Source organism: Nicotiana tabacum, chromosome 3, assembly GCF_000715075.1.
Source record: "Nicotiana tabacum cultivar K326 chromosome 3, ASM71507v2, whole genome shotgun sequence".
NCBI lineage: Eukaryota > Viridiplantae > Streptophyta > Magnoliopsida > Solanales > Solanaceae > Nicotiana > Nicotiana tabacum.
This window is the reverse complement of record NC_134082.1, coordinates 74,824,191-74,851,133: the sequence shown is the minus strand read 5'-3', so window position 1 is coordinate 74,851,133 and position 26,943 is coordinate 74,824,191. Positions and strand designations below refer to the sequence as shown.

Genomic DNA, 26,943 nt, shown 5'->3' with positions numbered 1-26,943 from the left:
TTTCATAAAGCATTATCTTTTGGTAGTAATTAGTCATATATAGATACTATTTGCTATATTACGGAATATAGATACCTTTTCTGTGGTTATAAGATGTATTTGATGTATTTAAGCTATTGTATTCATGAATACAGTAGCAAAAATAAGCGTGAATCAGGGAAGTTCAGCTAATCAGTTGTTGTATTCGACTGTATTCATGGAGTAAAATATGAGATTACAGCTGGACAGAGTATTGTATTCGACTGTATTCACGGCGTGAAATAGGGGATTACATTGTTTTTAAAACGAAAAGTGAATCAATTAACATAATAGACTCCTAATATAACTCAACAAACTCAATTATAACAAATTTTGTATTTTTTAGTTATAAAAAAGATTCTCAACCGCAAAATACCCCAAAAATATAGCAATCTTCAGAGAAATTATATAATACATCTGAATACATAAATTATATTAATTAAAAAAAATATATGAATACATTCATGGCATATAGCGAGACAATGAATACAATGAAATAGATAGAATACAGAGGGATACATTGAAATACAATGAGAAAAAATGACACTGAATACAATGAAATACATGGAATACAACGAGATACATTGAATTACAATGAAAAAAAAGATAGTGCATACAATGAAATACATAAAAATACAGCGAGATACATTGAAATATTCTACTCAATAGAGCAAATTCATAACAAATCTTATTGAACGTTGTAGCTAATTGTCAATACATTATTGACCCAAAAATTTCAGAAAGCATCAGAAGAATTAGCCAATCTCTGTTGCCAAAGCTATATCATCGTTAATTGTTAAAACATTATATTGACCCTATTTTTTCACAAAAAAAAAAAAAAAAAAAATCATAAGAATTAGCCTATGTAGTATGCCCATGTTCCAGGGCCAACAGTGAGAAGATATCGAACTGCTACTCATCTTGCATCAATAAATCAAATTCAAAATCAACATCAGCAGGATTATTTTTGTTCCCAAATAGCCCATTGGAGCAAGGCTGTTCAATTGGACAAAGTTCAAGTTGTTGCAGTCGTCAGATGCGGGAGCCGGAGTAATTTCTGAAGTGGGCTTTGCACAAATCCGGTGGAAGGAGGAGGAGATCGGAAATTTTAATGGGATTGGGGAAGAGAATGGGATGTATCAAAGTAGAGAGAGAAAGAAAATAGTGAAACTGATTAGCGTATTTAGTGGCTTAGGGCTAGGAGGTAACCAAAATTAAATATTTTGCTATAAACCTTAAAAGATATCTATAGAATATAATTTTTTTAAATGGTATTTATTTAAAATAAATAAGGTGTTAATCTTTGCTATAGGAGGTAAAAATTCCTAAAATAAATCAAAGTGAAATAATAAAAGGAATTTTGATCATTAAAAATGTAAATTTCTTATATTTAATTTTATGAAACTTTTAAGGAGAATAAACCCTTTTTGGGGTCAGTTGTGAAAATATTAGATTTGACTTCTGCTTACTCAATGTTACTACAACATTTTCCTTCTTTATGAAAGTAGTAAAAAAAAACTATTTGAAGTATTAAAATTTTAATACAATTTCAAATCACTTCAAATGAAAAATGTTTACAAGGTTGATAAAACTTACTTATAAATATAAATATCCATTAGAAAATGCATTCATCAGAAATGTTTAATTGTGACAAGTACAGAATTAATTGTGAAAAGTACAGATTATGTATACAATATACCAATTACTAACGCAATACGCAATATTTTTGTTTCCGTACAATGTCCCTAAATTTGTTACTATCTTTTTAGAAGTTTAAGAAATTTATTTAAGACAAAAACAATTTCTAATTTTAAAATTTACACTTTCCTCTAAGTTTACAAATTCTCTGGAGTATTCACCTTGTTTTGATTTTTCTATGATGAAAAGCTTAAAATAAATGGCAAAAATCACGCAATGTCCTTGTCTCTCCCGTGATTGTCACCATTTTATTGACGTCAAAACCTATAATTTGTTGCTAGGTATTTCTTCTCAAACTGTATAGAACTTTAGTATTGTGACCATTAGCAATTTAAAAACTTCAAAAAAACAAAGACAAAAACAGTATAATGGCTTGCCCATTTGGGAGTTTAGAGGATGCTGAAATTAAATGAAACTATGTACTGATCACCAATGGCTCATGTCATATGACAGATGAGTTCACCAGGGTGAAACAGTGACATCATTGTAAATGGCAATTATAGCCATCTCACATCTGTAATTGCAAGTAAAGCCACAAGATACCTACAATGCAAAATGCCCCATTCTATCATCCAGTTGTTACATTCAACGAAAATAAGTAGTCAGTTTCAGTGCCTTGTACAAGTCAATAAGGTTACACTAGCTGAAACTAATAAGAATGTAGACACACCACAGTACATACGTTACAAGAAGGAATCACTACCTAAGTTGAAAATGTATAGCATTTTACAACAAGTCTGGACACCTAAGATCTCCACTCACTAGAATTTTACATTTATGGTCATAGCCATTGGTACCACCTTCTCTGCCTAGCGGTTGTTTCTTTCTTTGGAGCTAGAGTAATCCTATCTGCGTGAGCAACGGCCCATTTGCTAAAATCTGGGGAAGAAACAAGCTCTTCCATAGCCTTCTTTGTGGTGTCTCTAGTTAACTTATTCCACTCATCTTTTGAAAGTTTCTTCCGTTCAGGAGTGTTGTGGAATGTGGAATAGAATGTATCTGTTTCTGATAACAAGCTTGAAGGCTTGATAGGAGAACCTGCAGGAAAAACACGTAAGAGAAGCTCCACCTTTAACTTTTCAGTTCATCTACTAATAAGTAATAGCTAATTTAGGCTAACCTCGGGTGATTGTGTCATTCCGATTTCTCTGGGAAATCCTGGAACCATATGACCCTTTTATTGGTGATGTGTATGAATCCTGAGATTCCCAGAGATAACTCGTGTCTATTTGTGATAAATTCCTGCTTTTCATGAAAACCGGAATGTGAAAATATGAAGAAACTGCAGAAGAATTGGGTGAAAGAATGCATAAGAATTGGAAAAAAGAAACTGGGAAGACTCACTTGCAAAAGCGTAGAACGTATTTGGGCCGGATTAATTTCCTCAAGATTCGGGAAATCAACACTCCACATATCCATGCCTCCGCAGCCAATAAAGGATCCAGAGAACTCTGAAGAAAAAGTAAAGCTATGTAACTGTCCAATTAAACTCCAGTAAGGGCTATAGACCAAAAAGTGTGAGAACTTTGGAGGACCCACTGGATCTGTAGTAATAAAAAAAAGGACCTGAAGAATCAAGGCAGAAGCAAAAACTCGAATGGACCAACCGACAAACTGAGATACTCCGATGTCAATGGATCCGTCTTCTGCAAGTACAAGTTTGTGAACAACCCAAAACCCCAACCAAGCTCCAGCAATTACGAGGAAAAGCAGCAGAAATATTGCCAACTGCAACAAAAGATCAGTCCATGACATCCAAAATTCCATGGAAAGCAGAATTCTCAGTGCAGAAACCAAAAGCAGATTGCACTAATGAAAAGTCAAATATTTTATCGTGAAACAACAGTAGGAGTTTGCAACATATGCTTTTCTGACATTAATTTCGGACATTTAACTAATAGACGCACTCAATATCAAGTGATGTGAGGATTTTCATGGGCATGAGAACCCTTAGCAAAAGGTTTTCCTAAAAGGTACCCAATATTGAACAAAATGAGCGGACAAACCCTAACATTCCAACGAGTAAGTCAACTAATAGAACCAACAATAAGAACTTACATACAGGGTTGTACATGTCTTCACCAATACCAATCTCGTTAAGTATTGAACGCAACAATTGAGGCACATAGCGTAGAAAGAAAGATCCTACACCAAGCTGAACAAAGAAAATAGCAACATTTAATTATAAAATTTAAAAAGAATCGTATAAAGAATAAATGCTAAGAGTATACTTATACTAGGGAAAGATACCCACAATGGATGAATACAGGAATATTGCTAGTGAGCTCTTCCTACCAGTCGGAAGAAGCTTCATCCCCTGTCATCAGAAGTACCAAACTGTCAATCAGAAAATTTAAACATAGAACCATGATATGCACCTAGGTGCATACATCTACACATGTTCATACATGGTATATAGCTGCTATGCACATCGCTCAAATAAAAAATATTGAACATGTACTTTTAATTTATTATGATTAGTTAACATTGCTGAGGATGACATACATCATTTGATTCATTTGTTAGTTGGAATAATGTTTCTACTGGTAGTGTTCAAAATTGTGAATCGGGCACCCTCAATTTCTTGACTCGCTCCAAGATCGAAACATTTTAAAAAAAATATGCTAAACAAATTTAAGACATGAAACTCTCTGAGCGGACTTTCCTTTGTTGATATCATGAAATTTGCTAAAATTAGCACTTTTGCTAGCTTTCTTCTTCTTCTTTAAGTTTTCCAGCCAACATTTGGGTGGACTTTTGCAAGTTCTAGATCCATCTTCTATTCACACATGATTAATTGTATGAGCATTACTGTGAAACTTCTATGGTGCTACTCTGCAATTTTTCGTTGCAAAACATTTCTCATCAAGAAAAATAATTATCTCAGATACACAGTTAACAAAGTAGTTTAGATTCTGAAATCAACTATAACAGTTTGCTTTGTAGATTTGAACTACATGTCAAGATTTGAAACTGAAGTAACAATTCCAACAAGACCTTCAATGCTTCTTTAATATAAAAAACAGAGAGAAGCAGCAACCTAGCGCAGGGCTACTCTTTGCAAACTCAGAAAAAGGGATATTTATATAAAAGTATGTATCCTTCTTTGAGAATGGAAGGGTACGAAGTTACCTGGAAAAGAACCATCAGTACCACAAGAAAAACCCCTATTGCCATAGCACCACCATAGTAAAATACTAGAGACTTGCTAAGGAAGGATGCCAGAGTAATTAACAGTATTCCCAGTACCAGAAAAATGACACGATACCAAAAAATATCTGCAGAAAAGGATATTAAAGTCACTTAATAGAGCTAATGCTAAAGGAAAAAGAAAACAAAAAAGAAGTCAATTTCAGATTGAAACAGGGAGAACAAACCTTCATGCAGCGAGACCTGAAGAGTTTGCTTAGACGAGCTTGTCATTCTAATATCCAAGAACTTTTCATCGAAAGGCGACATAGATCTCACCCATGAACCCTTGGTTAGTTTCATCCATTGGCCTGGCGGACACATCCCAATTTCAAGGGATTGATTCCTGCAAAGTTGAAAAGGGCCCTCAATAACTTATAAACATACACATTATTTTAAGACATTAAAGATGAACTGGACTACCTATACCTATCAGACCTTCAAAAGGTATTTACCACTTTAGCTGTCTTTTACAATCAGATGCAATTTCAGTTGGAGAGGTTTGATTTTTAGGCAAGAAGCATAAACGTTGAAGCAAAAGCAACTATCATTAGACAGGTCATACCAGTAATTTTTTCTTTTTGGGCGATAAGCGGCTGATACTAGTAATTACTCACCAGTATTAGACATCAATATTAGCTTAGACATTGTACTACACAGCAGAAAGGACGGTCATAGGTTTAATTCCTGAGAGAAGTGTCCCTTCAACCATAAAGATTTTGCCTGTAATATAACCAGATTCTTAAATATGTATCAGACCATTAAATATTTTATAAGGCAAACGGACACAACTTTAACAAGTAACAACAAGTATACAGAAGGTGGGAGATTAATTAACATACTATGTGATTTAAAACAAAAATTAATCACGTATTTGTGTAAAGAGCTGGGTAGGATATATATATATATATATATAAGATGGGGTTGGATATAAAATAAAGTCTAGGATATAAATTATAGTCTAATATAAGATAGGGTATTAATCAGAGCCTTATTTAATTTTGTAATCTTGTTCTTAGATGGTAAGATTGATGATATGATAATATTAAAATTATCAAGATGCAGTTGTTTTCTATATATATCTGAACAAATACTACTATTTTGTTGTAGGTATATAAAATGTACAACTAAGTCTATTATCGAGTAAAATCCGGTTTCTACGTCTAATTTAAACTCTTCTAGACTTGAGGTAAGGCTTCTAGCAAATATTTCTGGATTACTATAGTTATTACGATTAATAGACATTAACAATAAAAATATTTTTTGTGATTAAACTCTTATGTTGTAAAAATCTTACTCGGTACTCTCTCTCTCATTCTATAGACCTGTATTGTTACAGTATTATCTAAATTATGAACTGAAATTACCCCTTTTACTTCACTTCTTCCCAACCTTTTAAAGAAATAAATCTATTCTTAACTCTTTTTTTTCTTTAACCTCACCCTGACCACGGTTAAACACATATATACCCATTCTTGGTTATTTTCGGGTTTTACTTAACCGGTTTCTCCTAGGAATTTGCAGGTTACTCCATCAAAATTGTTAAGAAATTGGGAGGATAACCATATACTAAGAGTGATGTCTGGTTATTATCAAACTAGTAATTGAGGAATAATAAACATAAAGTTATACAAAATAACATAAAGCTGTAAAAAACAGTGGTAATATCTAGAAACATAATTTAGATAAAAATAAGTAACTTACATGTTTACAGGAGAGAGATTTCCCTTTCGGGGAAACCCGAAAGAGCTTACTGGACTTTGGAATTAAAAACGAACACACGTAAGCGTAGGGATTTATTTATTTTACAGGCTTGAAGGAGGAACTACTAAGGCATACATAAGGAAATATTTTATAAAGGTATATTACAAGGTGTTTGGAGAATGGTGGGTGATTAAGAAGGGTGTTTGGATGGTTTTCTTCGACTTGTATCTTACTTCTCCTTTTTATAGCCAAGTTTTTGAAACGGATTTGAAAAATGGACTTCAAACATTTCCAAAAATCTTTCTTGTCCCGCCTTGTAGGGTACTTCATTGGGCCCCATCTTTACATGGCTTGAGCAGAGATTCCCTTAGTGCTTGTAACTTTTTCTTCCACTCAAAAATTCAGCTTGTCTTGTAGCACCACTAGCACTACCTTTTGTCACATCTTCTTTCCTTTATTTCTTTATGTCACGTCTTCTTTTCTTTAATTGCTTTTCGCATTGGCACGCCTAGTGGGATACCAGCATTATTGTTTTGACTGAGACCTTTCCTTTTACGTGTCTAAATTATGTAGAGCTATTGAATCAAAACTCATTCCTAAATCATCTTCGTATGGATCTTGATAATTTAGGTGGTTTTCATCTTCGTAATTATCATCCTCCCCTGAGCTTTGACACCTTTCTGGACTTGGATTACGACTTGGACTGGGATTTTAAATCATATGTTTGTCTTGTTCTTGAAAGAAATTTTCTAATGTCTGTTTAATTATGTTTTCTATTTTCTCATTTTAGAAATTATACACTTCTTTTTTAATGCTTCTGCCTGTGTTAATGTTCTAGGTAGTCTTCGTCTTGATGAACCTTCATCTTCACTTTTTGGCAAAGTGATGACAGCCATAAACGGATTTGATGTGTCTTTACCGATCACCGTTTGAACCGGACTAGCTGTCTCATTATCCGATACAGTAGATTTTGCTGCATTCATTGGGGAATGCACACCCTTCTCAGCCATTTTTTCTTAAGATGGAGAACTCTGTTTTGGACTACTCATCTCCGTGTCTTGTTGAGAAATAACTTGAGTCTGGGATTGTGTCAATTCAAATCTTAATGCATGTACTCTCTGTTCTAGTACCTTTACTTGCTCCATAAGTTTGGTTTTTTCCTGGGCCAGGATTTCATTCTTCGGGTTTATTCGTTTGAAGGCTTCTGTCATTGATGAGCAATGATCACAGAATATTATCTTATCGTTGTCTTTTTGGATGTTATATTGGGGGACTTTCTGAGTGTTGGGGAGATATAGTAGTTTGGTCCTAGTATTCCTCTTGCATAGTCTAATGCTTCAGTAAAGTCATTAAAACTTTTGAAAAGCGGTTTTTCTAAATCTTTAATAGAGTTTAGTACTTCTAACCATGTCTGAAAAATACCATTTGTCTTACCATGTATACATAGTATTCAAATCTTTTATCTTGGTTTTTGTCTGTAAAATACTGTCCTAAGGCATTAAGAGCCACTATAAAATATTTAGTCTTTTTTATTGTATGATATCCATAAGTTATCAATTAAACATCTTTGAGGTCTATCTATGACACATTCTGGTAAAACTCTAAATGATATGTTTGATGGAGGGAAGAATATTAAATTATGCTTTCCAAAACTTATCCTTTCCATATTAGTTTGTTCTACAAAAGGTTGTGGCTTAAAATGAAGATTACCTAATACTGTCTGCAAGTATTTGTCTGAGGGTGAGGCTTGAATGCCTTTTCCGTTGCTTCAGTCCTGGGAACTATTGGTCTCATGTTGTACATGTAAAATACTTTTATTAACTGACAGTAATTTTAAGCCTACTTAACTGATCTGCTAGATTATTATCTTTTCCTTTAATATGTTCAAAAACCAAATTATATATTGATATAATATCAATAAAATTTAACCACCTTTTTCTACTACTATTCTTTGCATTTATCTTTTGGTGAAACTTAACTATAGCTTCGCAGTCAATTTTAACTGTTACTTCTTGTTTATTCAATATATATAATTTAAAACTATTTAATCCGTAAATTACAACTAATATTTCTGCATCTATACTACTCATATTTCCTTTTTCTCTATATTTACCAAAAAAGTAAGCACATATTTTTTCTGTATTCTTATCACTATATTTATTTGGTTTTGCCTTCTAAACTGCTCCCCGTCCTTCAAAGCTACCGTCTGTTTCTATAATTAAGTAGTTGTTTCTAATGGCCTATTTAAATCAGGAATATTTTTTATTTTTTTCTTTAATTTTTGGTACAAATTTAATGTCCTCTGTGTTGAAATGTTTTTGTCCTGTAAAGCATGTCTTAGAATATAGTGGTCCTGCTATTTTTCCTAAGTCTTTTATAAAATTTCTTGCATAATTTACTATTCCTAGAAACTTTTGTAGTTCTTTAGTATAGTCCAATTTATTTGGCATTTCTAGAGCCTTTTTGCCTATATGGGGTTGTAACTTAATTTTTCCATCCCCTAAAATTACTCCTAGAATATTTATATAATTTTTACATAGTTCCATTTTCTTTTTACTGATTATTATTCCATTGTCTACAAATAACCTAAATACTGTCTGTAGATATCCTAAATGTTCTTTAATATCCTTACTAAATACTAATATATCATCTACATATACTAAAACAAATCTCTTATATTCTCCAAATATACCATCCATTTTTCGTTGAAAAACTGGTGGAGCTGTTTTTAGTCAAAACGATATTAGTCCAAACGGCATTACCAACCATTCGAAATGTCCTTTTGGACAAGTAAATGTTGTCCATTCAATGCTTTCTTCATGCATTTTTACTTGTCAATACCCTGATTTACAGTCAAACTTACTGAATATCCGTTTTCCTTGTATTCTATTTATCAGTTCTGTTTTATCAGGTAACTTGTATCCGTCTGTTCTAGTGTTATCATTAAGTCTCTTGTAGTTTATTACCATTCCTGTTTTTCCTCTTACTATCTCACTATGATTTCTAACCATGAAGGTTGCTGACCTGTGTTTAGAAGTAGATCTCCTTATTACACCTAAATTCATGAGTTCTTTAATTTGAATTTTGAAGTCTTCTAAATCTTGATTTGTAGCTTCTATTGAAGCTGTTTTAATTATATATTCTGGATTAATTATATCTAACTTACATATAACTTTATTATTTTCCCAATGTTTTAAAGGTTTTTCTCCTATTATTTCTATTTCATCTAATATTTTTATTATATTATCTAGATCCTTTTCGTTTTTTATTATTCCTATCTTTTGTATTCCTGTTTTAAAATTATATAATTCTGTTTCGATATCTATTAGAGTATAGTCTTTTTCTAATATATCTTTGTCTTCATTTTCTTCTAGTATTAAGGTTTTAGATTCTTCTTTAATCTTACAGCATGTATTTTTATCTTTACATTCTTTACAACATTCTTTCTGATTTTCTTGCAGGTTTTTCTGGTTTGCGTTCAATCGTGTCCTTATCCTGGTTGCAGTTTCTATTGTTTGTACTGGTGTCTGTGTAATATTTTTTAATCTCTACTGAGTAGGCAGCTACCATTATTATGTAATATAAAACTTAATCCTAATACAAAGTCTACATTTATATTTAAGTCTCTTACCCAAATTTTGTTTACCTTGTAGCTAGGTTTATAGAAATCTAAACATGTATTTATAAAGCTGATCTGTGATTTATCTACGTAATGTTTGTATATATTGTGGGTTCCATCCATCTGCATAGCCGCAACTGGCTTATCTAAAGTTTTGATTAAATTTGAGGGAACTATCTTTTTATTTATTATACATCTTGTGCATCCGGAATCTACTAAAGCTAACGTTTCTATTTCGTAATCTTCTATTTTGATTCTTGCTAAAAAAATTATTGTACTTATCTTTTATCTTCATTACATATCAGCGTGTCATAGTTTTCTATACTCATTAGTTCTTCATCTACTTCTGTTATATTTTCTCTGATGTCTTCTAATTTATGTTTTCCCTTTTCCATTTTTTGTATTCTTTTTTCTAATTCATTTATTCTGGCTTCCAATGTTATTATTCTCAAATTCATAGTAGAATCATTTATCTCTTGGTATTTTTTTTCCTTATTTATTTTGGTTTCAAATATACATGAAATACATCCCTCTAGATAGCATAGTTTACATTTAGCCCTTTTATCTTTACTAGGGTACCATTTGCATATAAAACATTGATTACTATCTAATCCTTTATTTCTTTCAAAGTTATGGGTACATTCTTCCGATATGTTTACAAAAGTATTTGCTTGTATTTCTTCTAAATCTAATTTTTCTAATCCTATCTCATTTATTAATTCTTCTTCTTTTGATTCTGAGGTATCTATTTGAGTTTTTTCTTCTATATCTACACTTACTATAAAGTATATACTTTTATTATCTGACATATATTCGTCTACATTTATTAAAGTTTTTTGTTAATGCTCTATTAACTGTGAATTTCTTGTTTTATTATTAATTCTTTTTGGGCACGTATTTGCTAAGTGTTCTGCACTACCACAAGTAAAACATTCTAATTTATTTTTATAGTTTCTGTCTGTTCTATACTTTCTAACATGTCTATTTTTATCTAGGTATGGTTTTCTAGCTGATGATTTTCTAAGATAATAATTTCTTCTATTATATCCCTTATTATATTGAGGTTCTATATGACTTTCTATATTTTCTCTTTTTATATTCATTTTTGTCATAACTTTGTGTTGTATACACAGTTGATCTGTAGAAACTCATATTATTCTGTTTTAGTTGTTTTTGTATCTGTATATGGGTACATTTTTCTTGTAGTATTTCCATTATATGTTGTACTTTGTGTCCTATAGACCATTTTGCATTTGGATTTTGTATTACTCCCTCTCTTTTATACCATCGTTCTTCTATTTCTCTTCCTAAAACTCCTGGTAATTTATTAAATAATTTTTTACCTAGATCTTGATCAAAAGCATTTCTACTAATAGCACAATAATAAAAATAATCATTTAAAAAAAAATTATATGAAACCAACTGCTTATACTTAATTGTTCTAATTTTATTAAAGCGTTCTTTTGTAATACTACTAATCCACTATTTGGATCTTCGCCTGTAATTAAGCTATGTATTTTATTTGTAAAATTATAAGGATTTGGTCCCATTGCTATTAAGGTTTGAAAGTCTTGTGGAAATTCTGACTTATATGCTTCCCATAAGCCCTTTGTTGATTCTCCTAAGAAAGTCTCCATATATTTATACATTGTTTCTGCGTCTGTGTCATTATAAGTTTTTATAAAGTCTGCCGCTATTATTCCTTTCCATAGGTCTATTATCGAGTTCCACATTTGTGGGTCATGAGCTGTTATATTTAGTATTTTACCCTTACTTCCTCCTTATTGTAACCTTATAGGTTCTTCTGTAGGCATCCTTTTTCCTGATGGTTTTACATTTTCTGTTTCTATTTCTTGTCCTAGTCTATATACCCTTCTTCTAGGTACATTTCTCGAGCCAGTATCTACTGTACTTTGATGAGTTGTTCTCTGAGATAGACTTGGACTAGAACTAGTTGATTCCATTAATTCTTTTAGACTTATTAAAGATTATGTTTCTGTTTCTTCATAACTATCTTGCATCTCTTCAAAAAATTGATCAAATTTATCTGATTTTTTCTGTGAAATATTTTCCTTTCTATATCCCCAATTATGTGTTCTTAATTCACATTTCTTAAAATGTTCTTCTGTTTTGCTTAAGGTTAATCTTCCAAGTTTACATCCTTTACATTGGAAAGTCTTATTTTTATTTTCTTTAACTAGTCTTCTTGCTTTTTCTAATGTTATGCCTACTTCAAATTCGTCTTGTATTATTTCAATATTCATACATTCAGTATCATTATCTTCTACCGTACTTTCAGTTCAATCGTCTATTTCTTTATGGGTAGAATAGTTATAATCAGTAAACGTAATTGAGGTTTCTCCCTTTGAGTTTGTGTACATCATATGAGATTCTGGTTTAAATATTTTTGGCTTTGCGAAATATTCTAGATTTCATTCTAATCCAACATATTCTTCCGGGTTTATCTTAATAGGTTTTATTAATTTTATCCCTTTATTTCCCACTACTTCGACTACATCCTCTACCTTAATTTTAAATTTTGTATTACTATTAGTTGCCATTTTTCCTATGAAACCTACACATATCAATAGATTATTTCCATTATTCATTTCTTCATATCCTTTAGTCTGTATTCCTATTTTAATATTTTTTTTGAATTCTACCAAATTTATCATGAAGTCTGGGCTAATATAAAATATTCCACCATTGTTGGTCATGTCTACTTCTGTCAAATCTATTATAGATTTCTTTTGATCTGACCATCATCATATACTATGACTAGTACTTTAATTCCTAAATTCTTTCTAGTTAGTCCTTTTAATCCGATTACTATTAATCTCATATGCATTAAATTCTTTTTATAATTTTTTATTTGTCTTACTGATTCTGGGTTGATTAAATTTAATGTTGCAACTTTATTCCCTATGGCTGATAATTGTTCTTCTCTGTAATGCCTATACAATTGAGAATTATTTGAAAAATATCCTATATTATATAATATTTCGGGTTAAGTAACCTTAATTGATTTTGTTGAAAACTTTGTATGTCTTTGTCTATATCTATTATTTCGTTTAATTTCTGATTTTCTTCTTGTCTTTTCTTAGTTAAAATTCTTGCTAACATATTATTACCTATTCTATTATCTGAAAAACTTATTCTGGATCTTTCTTCGTTTTGTTCTTGACCCACCTGGAAAAAGTTCCATTTTGGGGGTTTTCTTAACTTAAAGTCTGTCTTTTTACGGTGTTATTTCACTCTTTTTAATTGTTCTATTAAATCGTCTACTTTTGGAATTTCAGTCTTTACCTCTTTTTCTTTAATAATTTTATCTAGTTTTTTATTAATTTCTAACAGTAATACTATTAAAGTATTATTCTGTTTTATTATTGTTTGATCCGCTTTTCCTTGAGGAGTATAGCTGGTAAGTCCTTCTGGATTGGGCTGAAGTCTTTCTGTAAATTTTAATGTGTTATCATATACTAGATCTACTTCTAGTTGTAAATCATTCATGAGAGAGTGATTTCTTTTATTATGTCTATCTTTTCTTTTAAGGTGCTTATCTTACTTTTTAATACTTCTACTTGATGTGTTATTTTTTCTACTAATCTGGTTGTTTGTATTTCTAGTTCTTTAGGTTTTTTTGTAATAGTTTTAATTAATTTTTCTATTTCGTTTTTTGTAGGTATTTTTTCTAGGTTAAACTTATTGTTCTGGAATTGTATTTTTCTGTCAATTTCTAGTTCTTGCGATTTTAAGAAATCAAAATTTTGTTCTAATTTTTCTAAGTCTTTCTTTGTTTAATTTGTAATGCTTCTACTGTTTCTAGTGTTCTTATTATGTTTTTATTATTTTCTTGAGTTTTCTCGCCAAGGTTGATTATTAGATCTACCAAAGTATTATATTGTTTATCGTCAGTGTGTAATATATGTTCTCCACTACTGAAATTGCACTTAATCACCGAATTATCTTTTAATATTCTATACTTCTTTTCTGGGTATATTTTTAAATCTAAATATTCTAAGTTCTTTAATTTATCTATTTTGTTTAACCTAATGGTATCCAAATTTTTTGGCTCTTAAAGAATTTTATTCTTTGATTTTCTAAATATATTTCTCCTTCTATATATTGTATTTCTCACTCTAAAGCTTATATGGTTTCTGTACTAATATTACGCTTTACTATACAACTTGGTTCTCTATTTATTTTTAGATCTGATTTTTCTATTTGTTTAGCTAATTCTAAAGTTGATATTAATAAAATCTTGACTTTCTGTAGTATTTTCTTTAATTCTTCTTTTCTCTGTATTTTTCTATTAAAAATTCAATAGTTAAAAGCTATTCGTTTAGCTAAAGGATGTTGTCTTAACATATATTTTATCCTAATGGGATATATTTTATCTTATTTCTGATTGTTCTGATATAATCTTTTTCTTGTTATATTTCAATATTAGTTCTTTCTATTTCAAAGAGAAGGAAATTCTTAAAATTTTTAGTATTTAAAATACCTAGTTCTGGTTTTCAAGAAGGCTCTGTTGTAATTCTAATGTTTCTCTATATTCTATGTTATTTCTAATGTTGTCTAAACTAATAAATATTATGTGGTGATGGAAACTTATGTATTTAGTAAAAATATGTTGTTTCATAAACTTATTGGTCCAAAAATCTTCTCGCTCTGATAATAGTATGTCACCCTGGCCACTGTTAATTTTTATTCTAGTTCTTGCAATGTTAATAAAAGTATTTTACATGTACAGCATGAGACCAACAGTTCCCAAGACTGAAGACAAGGGAAAGGGCATTCAAGTCTCACCCTCAGACAAATACTTACAGACAGTATTAGGTAATCTTCATTTTAAGCCACAACCTTTTGCAGAACAAACTAATATGGAAAGGATAAGTTTTGGAAAGCATAATTTAATATTTTTTCCTCATCAAACATATCATTTAGAGTTTTACCAGAATGTGTCATAGATAGACCTCAAAGATGTTTAATTGATAACTTATGGATAGCATACAATAAAAAAGACTCTAAATATTTTATAGCGGCTCTTAATGCCTTAGGACAATATTTTACAGACAAAAACCAAGATAAAAGATTTAAATACTATGTAGTCATAGATAGACCTCAAAGATGTTTAATTGATAACTTATGGATAACATACAATAAAGACTCTAAATATTTTATAGCGGCTCTTAATGCCTTAGGACAATATTTTACAGACAAAAACCAAGATAAAAGATTTAAATACTATGTAGTTATACACGGTAAGACAAATGGTATTTTTCAGACATGGTTAGAAGTACTAGACTCTATTAAAGATTTAGAAAAACCGCTTTTCAAAGGTTTTAATGACTTCACTGAAGCATTAGACTATGCAAGAGGAATACTAGGACCAAACTACTATATCTCCCCATCACTCACACAAAACCCAGAAAAAAACCCCCAATATAACAACCAAAAAGACAACGATAAGGAGGGTGTTTGGCTAAGCTTATAAGCTGGACAAACTGGCTTATAAGCACTTTTGGCTTATGTACGCGTTTGGTAAAATTAAAAGTGCTTATAAGTTAAGTGCTTATAAGCCAAAAATAAGCCATAAGTTGGTCTCTCCCAACTTATCAAATTTCAACTTATAAGCACTTTAGGTTTGACCAAAATATTTATTATTCTATCCCTAAAATAATTCTTTTTAAACAAAACACTTCGTATACCCAGTTCTTCAGCTGCTTATTATTAATTTTAGCACTTTTATCCAAACACGTAACTGCTTAATTTTTAAATCAGCTTCAGCACTTAAAAGTGCTTTTCAGCACCTAATGTTTATCAGCTACTCTAAATCAGCTAAGCCAAACGGGCTCAAGATAATATTCTGTGATCATTGCTCATCAATGACAGAAGCCTTCAAACGAATAAACCAGAAGAATGAAATCCTGGCCTAGGAAAAAACCAAACTTATGGAGCAAGTAAAGGTACTAGAACAGAGAGTACATGCATTAAGATTTGAATTGACACAATCTCAGACTCAAGTTATTTCTCAACAAGACACGGAGATGAGCAGTCCAAAACAGAGTTCTCCCTCTCAAGAAAAAATGGCTGAGAAGGGTGTGCATTCCCCAATGAATGCAGCAAAATCTACTGTATCGGATAATGATACAGCTAGTCCGGTTCAAACGGTGATTGGTAAAGACACATCAAATCCGTTTATGGCTGTCACTTTGCCAAAAAGTGAAGATGAAGGTTCATCAAGACGAAGACTACCTAGAACATTAACACAGGCAGAAGCATTAAAAAGAAGGGTATAATTTCTAAAATGAGAAAATAGAAAACATAATTAAACAGGCATTAGAAAATTTCTTTCAAGAACAAGACAAACATATGATTAAAAATCCTAGTCCAAGTCGTAATCCAAGTCCAGAAAGGTCTCAAAGCTCAGGGGAAGATGATAATTACGAAGATGAAAACCACCTAAATTATCAAGATGCTCAAGATCCATACGAAGATGATTCAGGAATGAGTTTTGATTCAATTGCTCTACATAATTTAGACACGTAAAAGGAAGCAAGGTTTCAGTCAAAAGCAATTAAGAGCAGCAAAGACAAAGAAAGAGTAATAATGCTGGTATCCCACTAGGCGTGCCAATGAGAAAGACAATTAAAGAAAAGAAGACGTGACATAAAGAAATAAAGGAAAGAAGATGTGCCAAAAGGCAGTGCTAGTGGTGCTACAAGACAAGCTGAATTTTTTAGTGGAAGAAAAAGTTACAAGCACTAAGGGAATCTCTGCTCAAGTCATGTGAAGATGGGGCCCAATGAAGTACCCTACAAGGGGGGACAAGAAAGATTTCTGGAAATGTTTGAAGTCCATTTTTCAAATTCGTTTCAAAAACTTGGCTATAAAAAGGAGAAGAAAGAAGAAGAGAAGTAAGATACAAGTCGAAGAAAGAACACTCTCAAGAAAACCATCCAAACACCCTCCTTCATCACCCACCATTCTCCAAACACCTTGTAATATACCTTTATAAAATATTTCCTTATGTATGCCTTAGTAATTCCTCCTTCAAGCCTGTAAAATAAATAAATCCCTACGCTTATGTGTGTTCGTTTTTAATTCCAAAGTCCAGTAAGCTCTTTCGGGTTTTCCAAAAGGGAAATCTCTCTCCTGTATACATGTAAGTTACTTATTTTTATCTAAATTATGTTTCTAGATATTACCCCTGTTTTTTACAGTTTTATGTTATTTTGTATAACTTTATGTTTATTATTCCTCAATTACTAGTTTGATAATAACCAGACATCACTCTTAGTATATGGTTATCCTCCCAATTTCTTAACAATTTTGATGAATTAACCTGTAAATTCCTAGGAGAAACTGGTTAAGTGAAACCCGAAAATAACCAAGAATGGGTATATATGTGTTTAACCGTGGCCAGGGTGAGGTTAAAGGGAAAAAAAAAAAGTTAAGAATAGATTTATTTCTTTAAAAGGTTGGGAAGAAGAGATGAACAGTAAAGTAAAATATATATAAAAAAGAGTATAGAAGGGGTAATTATTTAGATAATACTGTAACAATACATGTCTATATAATAAGAGAGTGAGAGAGTACAGAGTAGTATTTTTACAACATAAGAGTTTAATCACAAGATATATTTTTATTGTTAATGTCTATTAATCATAATAACTATAGTAATCCAGAAATATTTGCTAGAAGCGTTACCTCAAGTCTAGAGAGTTTAAATTAGACGTAGAAATCGAATTTTACTCGATAATAAACTTAGCTGTACATTTTATATACCTACAACAAAATAGTAGTATTTGTTCATATATATATAGAAAACAACTGCATCTGATAATTTTAATATTATCATATCATCAATCTTACCATCTAAGAACAAGATTATAAAATTAAATAAGGCTCTGATAAATACCCCATCTTATATTAGACTATAATTATTAAAGTCTTTTATAATCTTGTTCTTAGATGGTAAGATTGATGATATGATAATATTAAAATTATCAGATGTAGTTGTTTTAAATATATATCTAAACAAATACTACTATTTTGTTGTAGGTATATAAAATGTACAGCTAAGTCTATTATCGAGTAAAATCCGGTTTCTACGTCTAATTTAAACTCTTCTAGACTTGAGGTAAGGCTTCTAGAAAATATTTCTGGATTACTATAATTATTACGATTAATAGACATTAACAATAAAAATATTTTTGTGATTAAACTCTTATGTTGTAAAAATCTTACTCGGTACTCTCTCTTATTCTATAGACCTGTATTGTTACAGTATTATCTAAATTATGAACTAAAATTACCCCTAAAAATATATAGAGAGAGAGATTATTGACAGAATCTTAATGCAATTATTGAAATTCTCTGATCTATAGAAAAACAATGATTCACCAATAACAAAAGCAGCCATGAAGAAAATATATCAAGCTGCCAGCAACTTATCCATTATGATTTTTCACAATCAAAAAAGTCATTATGTTGAAACTACTGGTCAACAGAAAGAATGAAATAGACAACAAGAAGCATCCGTCGATATTTCATTAGTACTCAGAATTTAAATAACAGAGAAACAAAGTGTTAGTGGCTCACCTATGGAAACAGACCTCAACATTAGGTTGACGTCCACTTGGATTGATATATGATACATTCACCTTCACTGAATGGGCATACTTTTTCAGATTCTTTAGCCTTGATAAGCCGTGGATTTGAACTCTCTCGCAAAGGACTTTAGTTCCTGGCTTAGATCCAGGAGAGTTTTCCACCACTATTCCTGGAGATATCTCAAGAGTGGTAGATTGAGATACAACTGCTGGATACAAAAAAGAAGGAAATTATAATAGGTTAATCCAGCATCTAATAATTGAAAGAAAAATCTACCATTACATGGTATAAACATGTTATAATGCCTTTTAGGAGCACATGCTTGGCTCTATGCTGTACTAACAGCTCGTCAAAAGGGAATGCCAAAAACATCATGCAACTCTTTTTCACCAAAGGATCATTCTTAGTCTCTTACCCCAAAAAAAGACAACCTCTTACCAATCAGCATCATATCCTAAGTATTGGACTTATGCAGGGGAACTACCCACTGTAAAGGAGGTGCTATCAGAAAAAACTACCAACTCTCGCTGGGTAAGCTTTCTCTCGATATCAAAATCGAGATTGAGACATCCAAGTGAACTCAACAAAAAGAGATAGGACACGATGTGCAAGTACATAACTTTAATAATAACATAAACAAAGAACAAAATAACGAGCTAGTACTAATTCACGAAGTTAGTGCATCCCAAATCAGTACTACAGATATTTGAGCACTAATAATAACAATTGAACTAAAAAGTGAGACAGAAGTTATTAGAGAAAAACCAGTCCATCTAGCTTGGAGCTCAGGAACCTCTTTCTTATTCCATATACAATGTACCGGTGTCGATAAACAGCCTAAAATTAATCAAAAAACGTATCTTTTCAATGTCCCAGTTTTGACAAGCAACAAGAAAGCCTACAAGTAATCAAAAGATGTATCTTTTTCAAAGTCCCATTTTGATAAGCGACAAAGCATCCTAAATATTAACCGAAAATGTATCTTTACCTACTTTATCTCATCGGAGCTAGGGAAGACAAAATGACACTAGGTGATTTCTTCCCATCTGCCCAAACCGTGGTGGGCAAAGTTACTCGGTACCTTTGATGGTGGAAGGTAGCATATAGCCGGTAGAATTAATTGATGTGTGTGCAAGCTGGCCCGGACACCATATCTTTTTCTACTTCATCTCATCAGAAAGAATCTTCTCGAAATTCAAAAACAGTTTCAAATTGACTGTCAAACTCTAGCAACTTCAACGTCAAAACCAATAAGCCCTTATTCAAATTATTTATGCAAATAAGTGCACGCAGATTTATGTTACAAAAACTAAAATCCTAGACCAAGAACCTTAACTCCTTAAGTGCCAAACACTCATAATCTTAAAAACTTCAAAAAAATTCCTAGCAAGTTGCTTGTGGGCGAGAAAGTAATGGAAAAAGAAAAAGAGAAAGAATGTTTTCAGAACCCTAGAATTTAAGAGAATGTTACCTAAAGACAGTTCATCGGCGTGGACTATGGAGGTCGAAGTGCGACATAATGCGAAGAGGAACCATAGAATAAGAGCAAATACTCCACGCGAAGAATTTGCTACACCCATTGCTTTTGCGATTGGAGTAAGGAACACACAACGTTTTCTTTTATGGAGGAGCAAACTGAAAATACGAAGTCATTATTTTCCGGTTTATTTGAAAAGAAAATTTTGGATTGGGCTTGTGCGGGTTTTAGCGGTACGGCCTACTTAGAGGAACCTTTGGGCCATCGACAAGAGGCCCAATCTATGGCCTCATTATACTTGGACTGATGTACTAGCCGGTATAATTGGGGCATTTGCATCTATACCCGCTTTTTGTGTCACGTTTTAACTTGTGCCCGCTTTGCAGAAAAAATTACAAGCGTACCCGCTTTTTCGCATAACTTCAGCATACGGGGCTGAAGTAGCAAAGGCAATCTCGCAAAACTTTAGCATTCTAGTAGACGGGCCTGAAGTTCAGCTCTAGAGCTGAAGTTTTTATTTTTGTAACTGGCGAAGTTTTTGTTTTGTAACTCGTGAACTTCAGCTCTAGAGTTGAAGTTTTTATTTTTGTAACTCGTGAACTTCAGCTCTAGAGCTGAAGTTTTTGTTTTGTAACTAGCGAACTTCAGCTCTAGAGCAGAAGTTTTTGTTTTGCCTTAGCTATTAATTAATAATATAGGCTGCAAACAACAGCGAACTCCAGAAACTTAACTACTAAAGGAAGCATATTCCAAACCATTGGCTTCACAGTATGTGCAGGTCAAGATAGTAGACGATTTGCGTGAAGAAAGGACGTAAAAATGAACCAACTTGCAAAACTGTAAATACACGGTCCCACTATTATCATCTAACAAATCTATCTATGCACAATCCAATCCAAAGCAGGTAAAATAGGGAAAATTTCACATAAGAACAACGGAGCTCCCTACTTTTCAATTTTATAGCCCATATTTATGGCAATCATCCCATGAACTGAAGTTCCATAGCAGCACCAACAGCAGCAGAAGAAAGAAGAAGAAGAAGAAGAAGAAGAAGACGAAGGAAGAGGAGAAATGTGGCTGAAGTTAGAAAGCGGGGGAGAAAGGGGGCTGAAGTTATTTAAAAAGTGAGTACAAGTTAAAAGTTTTTAAAAAAATGGGTATCGTTTAAATAGGGGCGACCAAATAGGGCGCCCCGTGCAATTTTCACTCTTCCCTTCTTCTTTTGGGAAATTACCGTAAAAATTGTGTGGGTAGCCACTTTTTAAAGTGGTGTTTACTTTTTATCCAGCATTTTTAATGCTTAGCAATAGTAGCCACCAGTCTATTAAAATTAATATGAAAAGATTGTGTTACCCTTTCTTCTATCTCTTTCATGTTAGAGAGAAGAACTGTACCGGAAGGATTTTCTTCTTTAGTGTTTCTTGGTGCACCATTTAACGAGATGATTGCTCTTCGAGGGCTAATTCCTCTTTACTTAACTATAAATCAGAGGCTACCATTTTTCGATAACACATTAGATTGATTCATACGATGAGGTTTCTTGATGGTTGGATTGATTTTATGTTGTTGGATTTTGTGTTGTATGATTTTGATAGAGTTTTGAGGCCTCGTGGGCTTTTATGGATTGATAGCTTTTTTTGTTTGAAGGAAGGATTGAATGATTATTTAGAAGCATTCAAGATATTGAGGTATAAGCAACAAAAGTGGCTTGTTGTTCCTAAACTGGATAAAGATGATCGTGAAGTGTTCTTTTCTGCGGTGCCTAGAATAGAAAACTTTAGAAAACAAACTTTCTGAGTTTTATTATTTTTCTTTTTCTTTTGGTTGGTTAGGTTCTGTAGTTTGTTATTTTTTTAGTTGTTTCTTTTTGTTATTAGCTTTCTGTTGTGTAATTTGACATCAATCTTATATGTAAATTGTAATTATTATTATTATTATTATTATTATTATTATTATTATTATTATTATTATTATTATTATTATTATTATTATTATTGTGAAGGGATACAAATAATGTTTGATTTTCTGCTACGTTATGGATCCTGAACTTACAGTTCCAAGTTTAAAAGTTAAGGACACTTGGTCCTGAACTTCGAGTTCCAAGTTCAAAAGTTTCCAAGTTCAAAAGTTAAGGACACTTGATCTTGAACTTAGACTAACAAGCTCAAAAGTTAAGGATAATAGGTCCTGAACTTACAGTTACAAGTTCAAAAGTTAAGGACAATAGGTCCTGAAGTCCTGAACTTAGACTAACACTAACAAGCTCAAAAGTTAAGGACAATAGGTCCTGAACTTAGGCTAAGAAGCCCAAAAGTTAAGGACAATAGGCCCTGAACTTACAATTACAAGTTCAAAAGTTAAGGACAATAGGTCCTGAAGTCCTGAACTTAGACTAACAAACTCAAAAGTTAAGGACAATAGGTCCTGAACTTAGGCTAAGAAGCCCAAAAGTTAAGGAGAATAGGTCCTGAACTTAGATTAACAAGCTCAAAAGTTAAAGACACTTGGTCCTAAACTTACAGTTATAAGTTCAAAAGTTAAGGACATGTAGTCCTAAAGTCTTAGAGTTAAGTTCAAAAGCTAAGAACATGTAGTCATGAAGTCCTGAAGTTAAGTTCAAAAGTTAAGGACATGAGCAGAAGGGTATTTTCGTCTGGGCAGTTAAAATTTATTAAAGCAGTGGCTAAAGACTAAAGACATTTTAAACAGTGGCTTGAAAGTAAATACATATGTTATTAGTGGCTAACCGTGCACTTCCCCCGAAATTACCAGTTATGTCTGCCCATAAGTAACTTATTATAAAAATTGGCCAATTTATAAAATATTACTAATATTAACCAAATGCTATCAATATTAGCCAATTAGCTATTTGTAGTAAAAAAAAGGGTCAATTTTTTGTTTCTTTTGAGTGGGTGTTGTTAAAATAGATTGGATACATTAAAGCGTTTGAATATCCGTTTTGGGATGATTTGGTGGAGTGTTGAGGTGGTTTGAATTGAAAATTCGAAGTAGAAGACAAACATGAAAAAAGATTATATGTGTATCACACTGAGTGTCATTTGTGTATCATATCTTATGTGTATCACACGTTTATCCATATATATTAGTGTGTGAGATACATGCGTCGTAGAAGAAATTATAACTCGATTTTAACTATAAATTTTTATACTAAACTAGTTCAAATAACCTCCAATCTTACTCAAATTTTATATAGTACGTCATTTATATGTTTTTAACGAATTTCAACCATAGGCATTATAAAAAAAAATCCTTTTTGTCAAAGTTTTTGAATATTATATATCATTGGTAATGAATTTTGACTCCAAACTAATCTAGCTCACCTTCAAACTTCGTCAAATTTTGTATATTGTTTCAGCTACGTGTTTTCAACGAATCGCAACAATACACATTGAAAAAAAATCTTTTTTCAACTACTTATTGATAGATTCATTCATTATCACCCGAAATATGCAAGAGATAGCCCATACAATTTAGAAGGGCGACCAGGGTATAGAATTCAAACAGCGTTGGCAACTCCAAAGATAATTAGATGTATAAATACAGAGTTTTTGCCAATATTGTCCTATATCTTTGAGCGTAAGTCTATTTTGGTCCCTCAAATATAACACTGAGTATATTTAGTCCCTTAAGTATGCTAAAGTAGAGCATCTTTAGTTCCTTATTTTTGAGGGTATGTCTATTTTTAGTCCCTCAAATATAACCATGAGCATATTTAGTCTCTTAAGTATGCTAAGATGGAGCACATTTAGTCTTACTGACAGAATATATTCAAAAACTAACGGTGTTAACCAACTCTAATTCATGAAGCAAATTTTCAGCTCTGAAGCAAAACGTTTCCTTTCCTTTTATTGGATAACGCAAATTATCACTTTAATTCCTCATTTTAAATAACTTCTTCTAAAATTTTGACCTTGAAAATGTACAAAATTTGTGTATTATTTTATATATATATATCATATGTAAATAATTTCTGGCGTGGGCTAAAAGTGAGAATACAGTCTGGTTATTCGTTTGTTTCAATATATGCCTAGAAGTGATCTTGACAACTCTATTTTTTCAAATTTTAACTTTTCTTTTTGGAAAAATCAACTAAAATTATTAAAAGTAAAAGTTTCAGTGTTGAAATCTTAAATTTATCAACTCTGTACTATTAGTGGGTGTTGGTTTATAAAATATTTTTGATAAATAAATTAAAAAGACGATGAGTGCTGAAACCAACTCAGTAATTGATCTTGGACAGATTCTGTCAGTGAGACTAAAGGTGCTCTACTTTAGCATATTTAACGGATTAAATATGCTCAGAGTTGTATTTAAGGGATCAAAATAGAACTACCCTAAAAAATAAGGGACTAAAGGTGGTCCATTTTATCCTACTTAAGGGACTAAATATGCTTAGGATTATGATTGAGGGACCAAAATAGACCTACCATCAAAGATAAGGGATAATATTGATCAAAAACTCTATAAATATAAGAAGAAGGTTAAAAAGAAACAGTCAAATTGACAAACAAAAAAAAATATATCACAACAGCCGACCTTTATTCTTTCAACCATCTGTGACAAATGGGCTACAAAATTCTTAGGAATGCAAGAATTAAATAAAGTAACAGAAATGGGAAATAAGGGAGAGATGGGAAAGAATTATTTAGAAAAGAAAAGAGGAGACGAGAGGAAGAAGAGAAGAGGACATTCAATTTAGAGAAGAAAATACTTTTCATTCTATCTGTCATGGGCGGCTTTCCAGCCATGTCTCATGATCTCTTGGACGCGCCCCATGGCGTCCTAGCAAGCCTCCCAATGCCTAGCACCACGGACGACCTTGTGGTTTTGGCTGCGTCAAGTGACAAGTGCGTATGTACCTCTGTCGCCCCACCGATATCCCTCGCCAGCGCCTAACCGCAGGCAGATGTCATCAGCGCCGCGCGCAGACAACACCGCGCACGCAAACCATGATGCCAAAGACAATGCTGCTGACAACGGGCCCGTTTCTGCCTTGTAGAAAACTAAGTAATTTTTATTGTAAATATAGAAGAATGTGTGGGCATTATCAAAATACTAAGCTCAATTTTATGTAAACGAAAAAAGGATCTAATTTACATACACTATATAATACAGTAAATAATGTTCATATTATGTGAATTTTAATCTTTGGTAGCAGATTTACGTAGGTTATATTCATGTAATAATTTCACTTATTATGAACTTGTATACCATCAAAATCGGGTTTGCCCGATTTTGCTAATTAATCGACACTAGGGGATCACATCGAAGATCAGTCTCGTAATGGATTGGGCTATAGCACGAAGACGAGTTATCGAGTTCAAGAATCGAGGTGTCCGTGGAAATCGAGGCCAGCAGCAAATCGAGACTAAGTATGATTGACTTCGAGTGAAATGCAATAACGAAAATGCGAGATATCCGTAACCGGTTCACGGCGGGAATCTCGGAACATATCAAATCAAGGGCGGTTATTTGTACCAATCTTGGGATTTACTTCCATAGTTAGAATTGTACCATAATTAGGATTCCTTTAGTATATAAAGAGGGGTCCCCATCATTGGTAAACACCTTACGTTCACGAATATCAAAGCAATATAATTTTTCTGTCTTTGCTCATCAACTTGCTACTCTTTAACTGTTCTTACTTTGCCAAGCTCGAGGGTTCATTAGCTCGAAGATATTGATCAAACACTGATTTGTTATGTATTATTGTCAACTTACATCATTTATCTTTACATAACAATTTGAAATTAAACTAAAAAAAAAAAGTGCAACAGCGAGTATTTTAGATTAAAAAAGCAAAATCCATTTGAAGTGTATAACTAATTGGATATACAGTCCAGTTTTGAAACTCTATGTTGTGCGTTTAAAATAAAAATTAATTTATTCTTCAAATTATGCTCCAATCAAACAAACTTGAAAGAGTAGTTGGCGTTTTTCGACTCTGTCGTCGTTGAATATGTTAGAACAGACATCTTTTTGGGTTTTTAATTTGCATTACACTTTTATTTTGTGAGTAATCATTGTATGACAAATTATTATTATCTTCTTTGGAAACGAACAAAAGAGAATTCTCGTCAGATCTAGGCCAAGACAGGAACTAAGGGAAAAGCCAAAGAAGGATCAAGGTGGTCTCATGTGCTAGAAATTCCGGTAATTTCGAGACTGAACAACCCAAATAAGACAGAAATAAATTATTTTTAAATTTTAAAAAGTGTTATAAATAGTATTTTATCTATGGTGAATGTTTATATTTTAGAGAGATTTTAGGGTTTATTACATAGTGGCTAAGTTATTTTTTTCCTATAAATAGAGGGGTTCTATTCTATTGTAATTCAGCCCAACTCAATAAAAATTCTCGCTCCCTGCTTTTCTCTGCAATACTCTTCTTCTTCTCTTATTGTTTTATAACACGTTATCAACACGGGACTCCAACCAATTGAGCAAAAGTTTTGGGATACGTGCATGGTGCTAGTTGTACATAATATTGATCATAACGATTGCAATTGTTCCATGATTCCTTCAAGAATAAATTCTGGATTCAAGGTAAGTATTTTACCTTATTTTTCTCTTTTAAATTTTTGAAATTCTATAATTT

The 26,943-nt window shown here is 32.1% G+C and overlaps 1 protein-coding gene across 2 annotated transcripts; it reads right to left on the bottom strand.

The window, feature by feature from the left end:
• Positions 1-2,257: 2,257 nt before the first annotated feature.
• LOC107803577 (uncharacterized) lies at positions 2,258-20,482 on the bottom strand. 2 transcript variants are annotated; one of them, XM_016627323.2, is made up of 10 exons: positions 20,319-20,482; positions 18,836-19,055; positions 5,094-5,251; positions 4,849-4,994; positions 3,971-4,033; positions 3,779-3,871; positions 3,283-3,444; positions 3,061-3,167; positions 2,837-2,958; positions 2,258-2,754 (listed from the first exon to the last, which is right to left on the bottom strand). In XM_016627323.2, the coding sequence occupies exons 1-10, from the start codon at positions 20,425-20,427 to the stop codon at positions 2,498-2,500; spliced, it is 1,437 nt and encodes a 478-aa protein (XP_016482809.2). In that variant the 5' UTR covers positions 20,428-20,482; the 3' UTR covers positions 2,258-2,497. The 2 variants fall into 2 exon arrangements, with proteins under 2 accessions (XP_016482809.2, XP_016482810.2); XM_016627324.2 differs by having other exon boundaries at positions 18,836-19,052.
• Between the last annotated feature and the right edge of the window lie 6,461 nt (positions 20,483-26,943).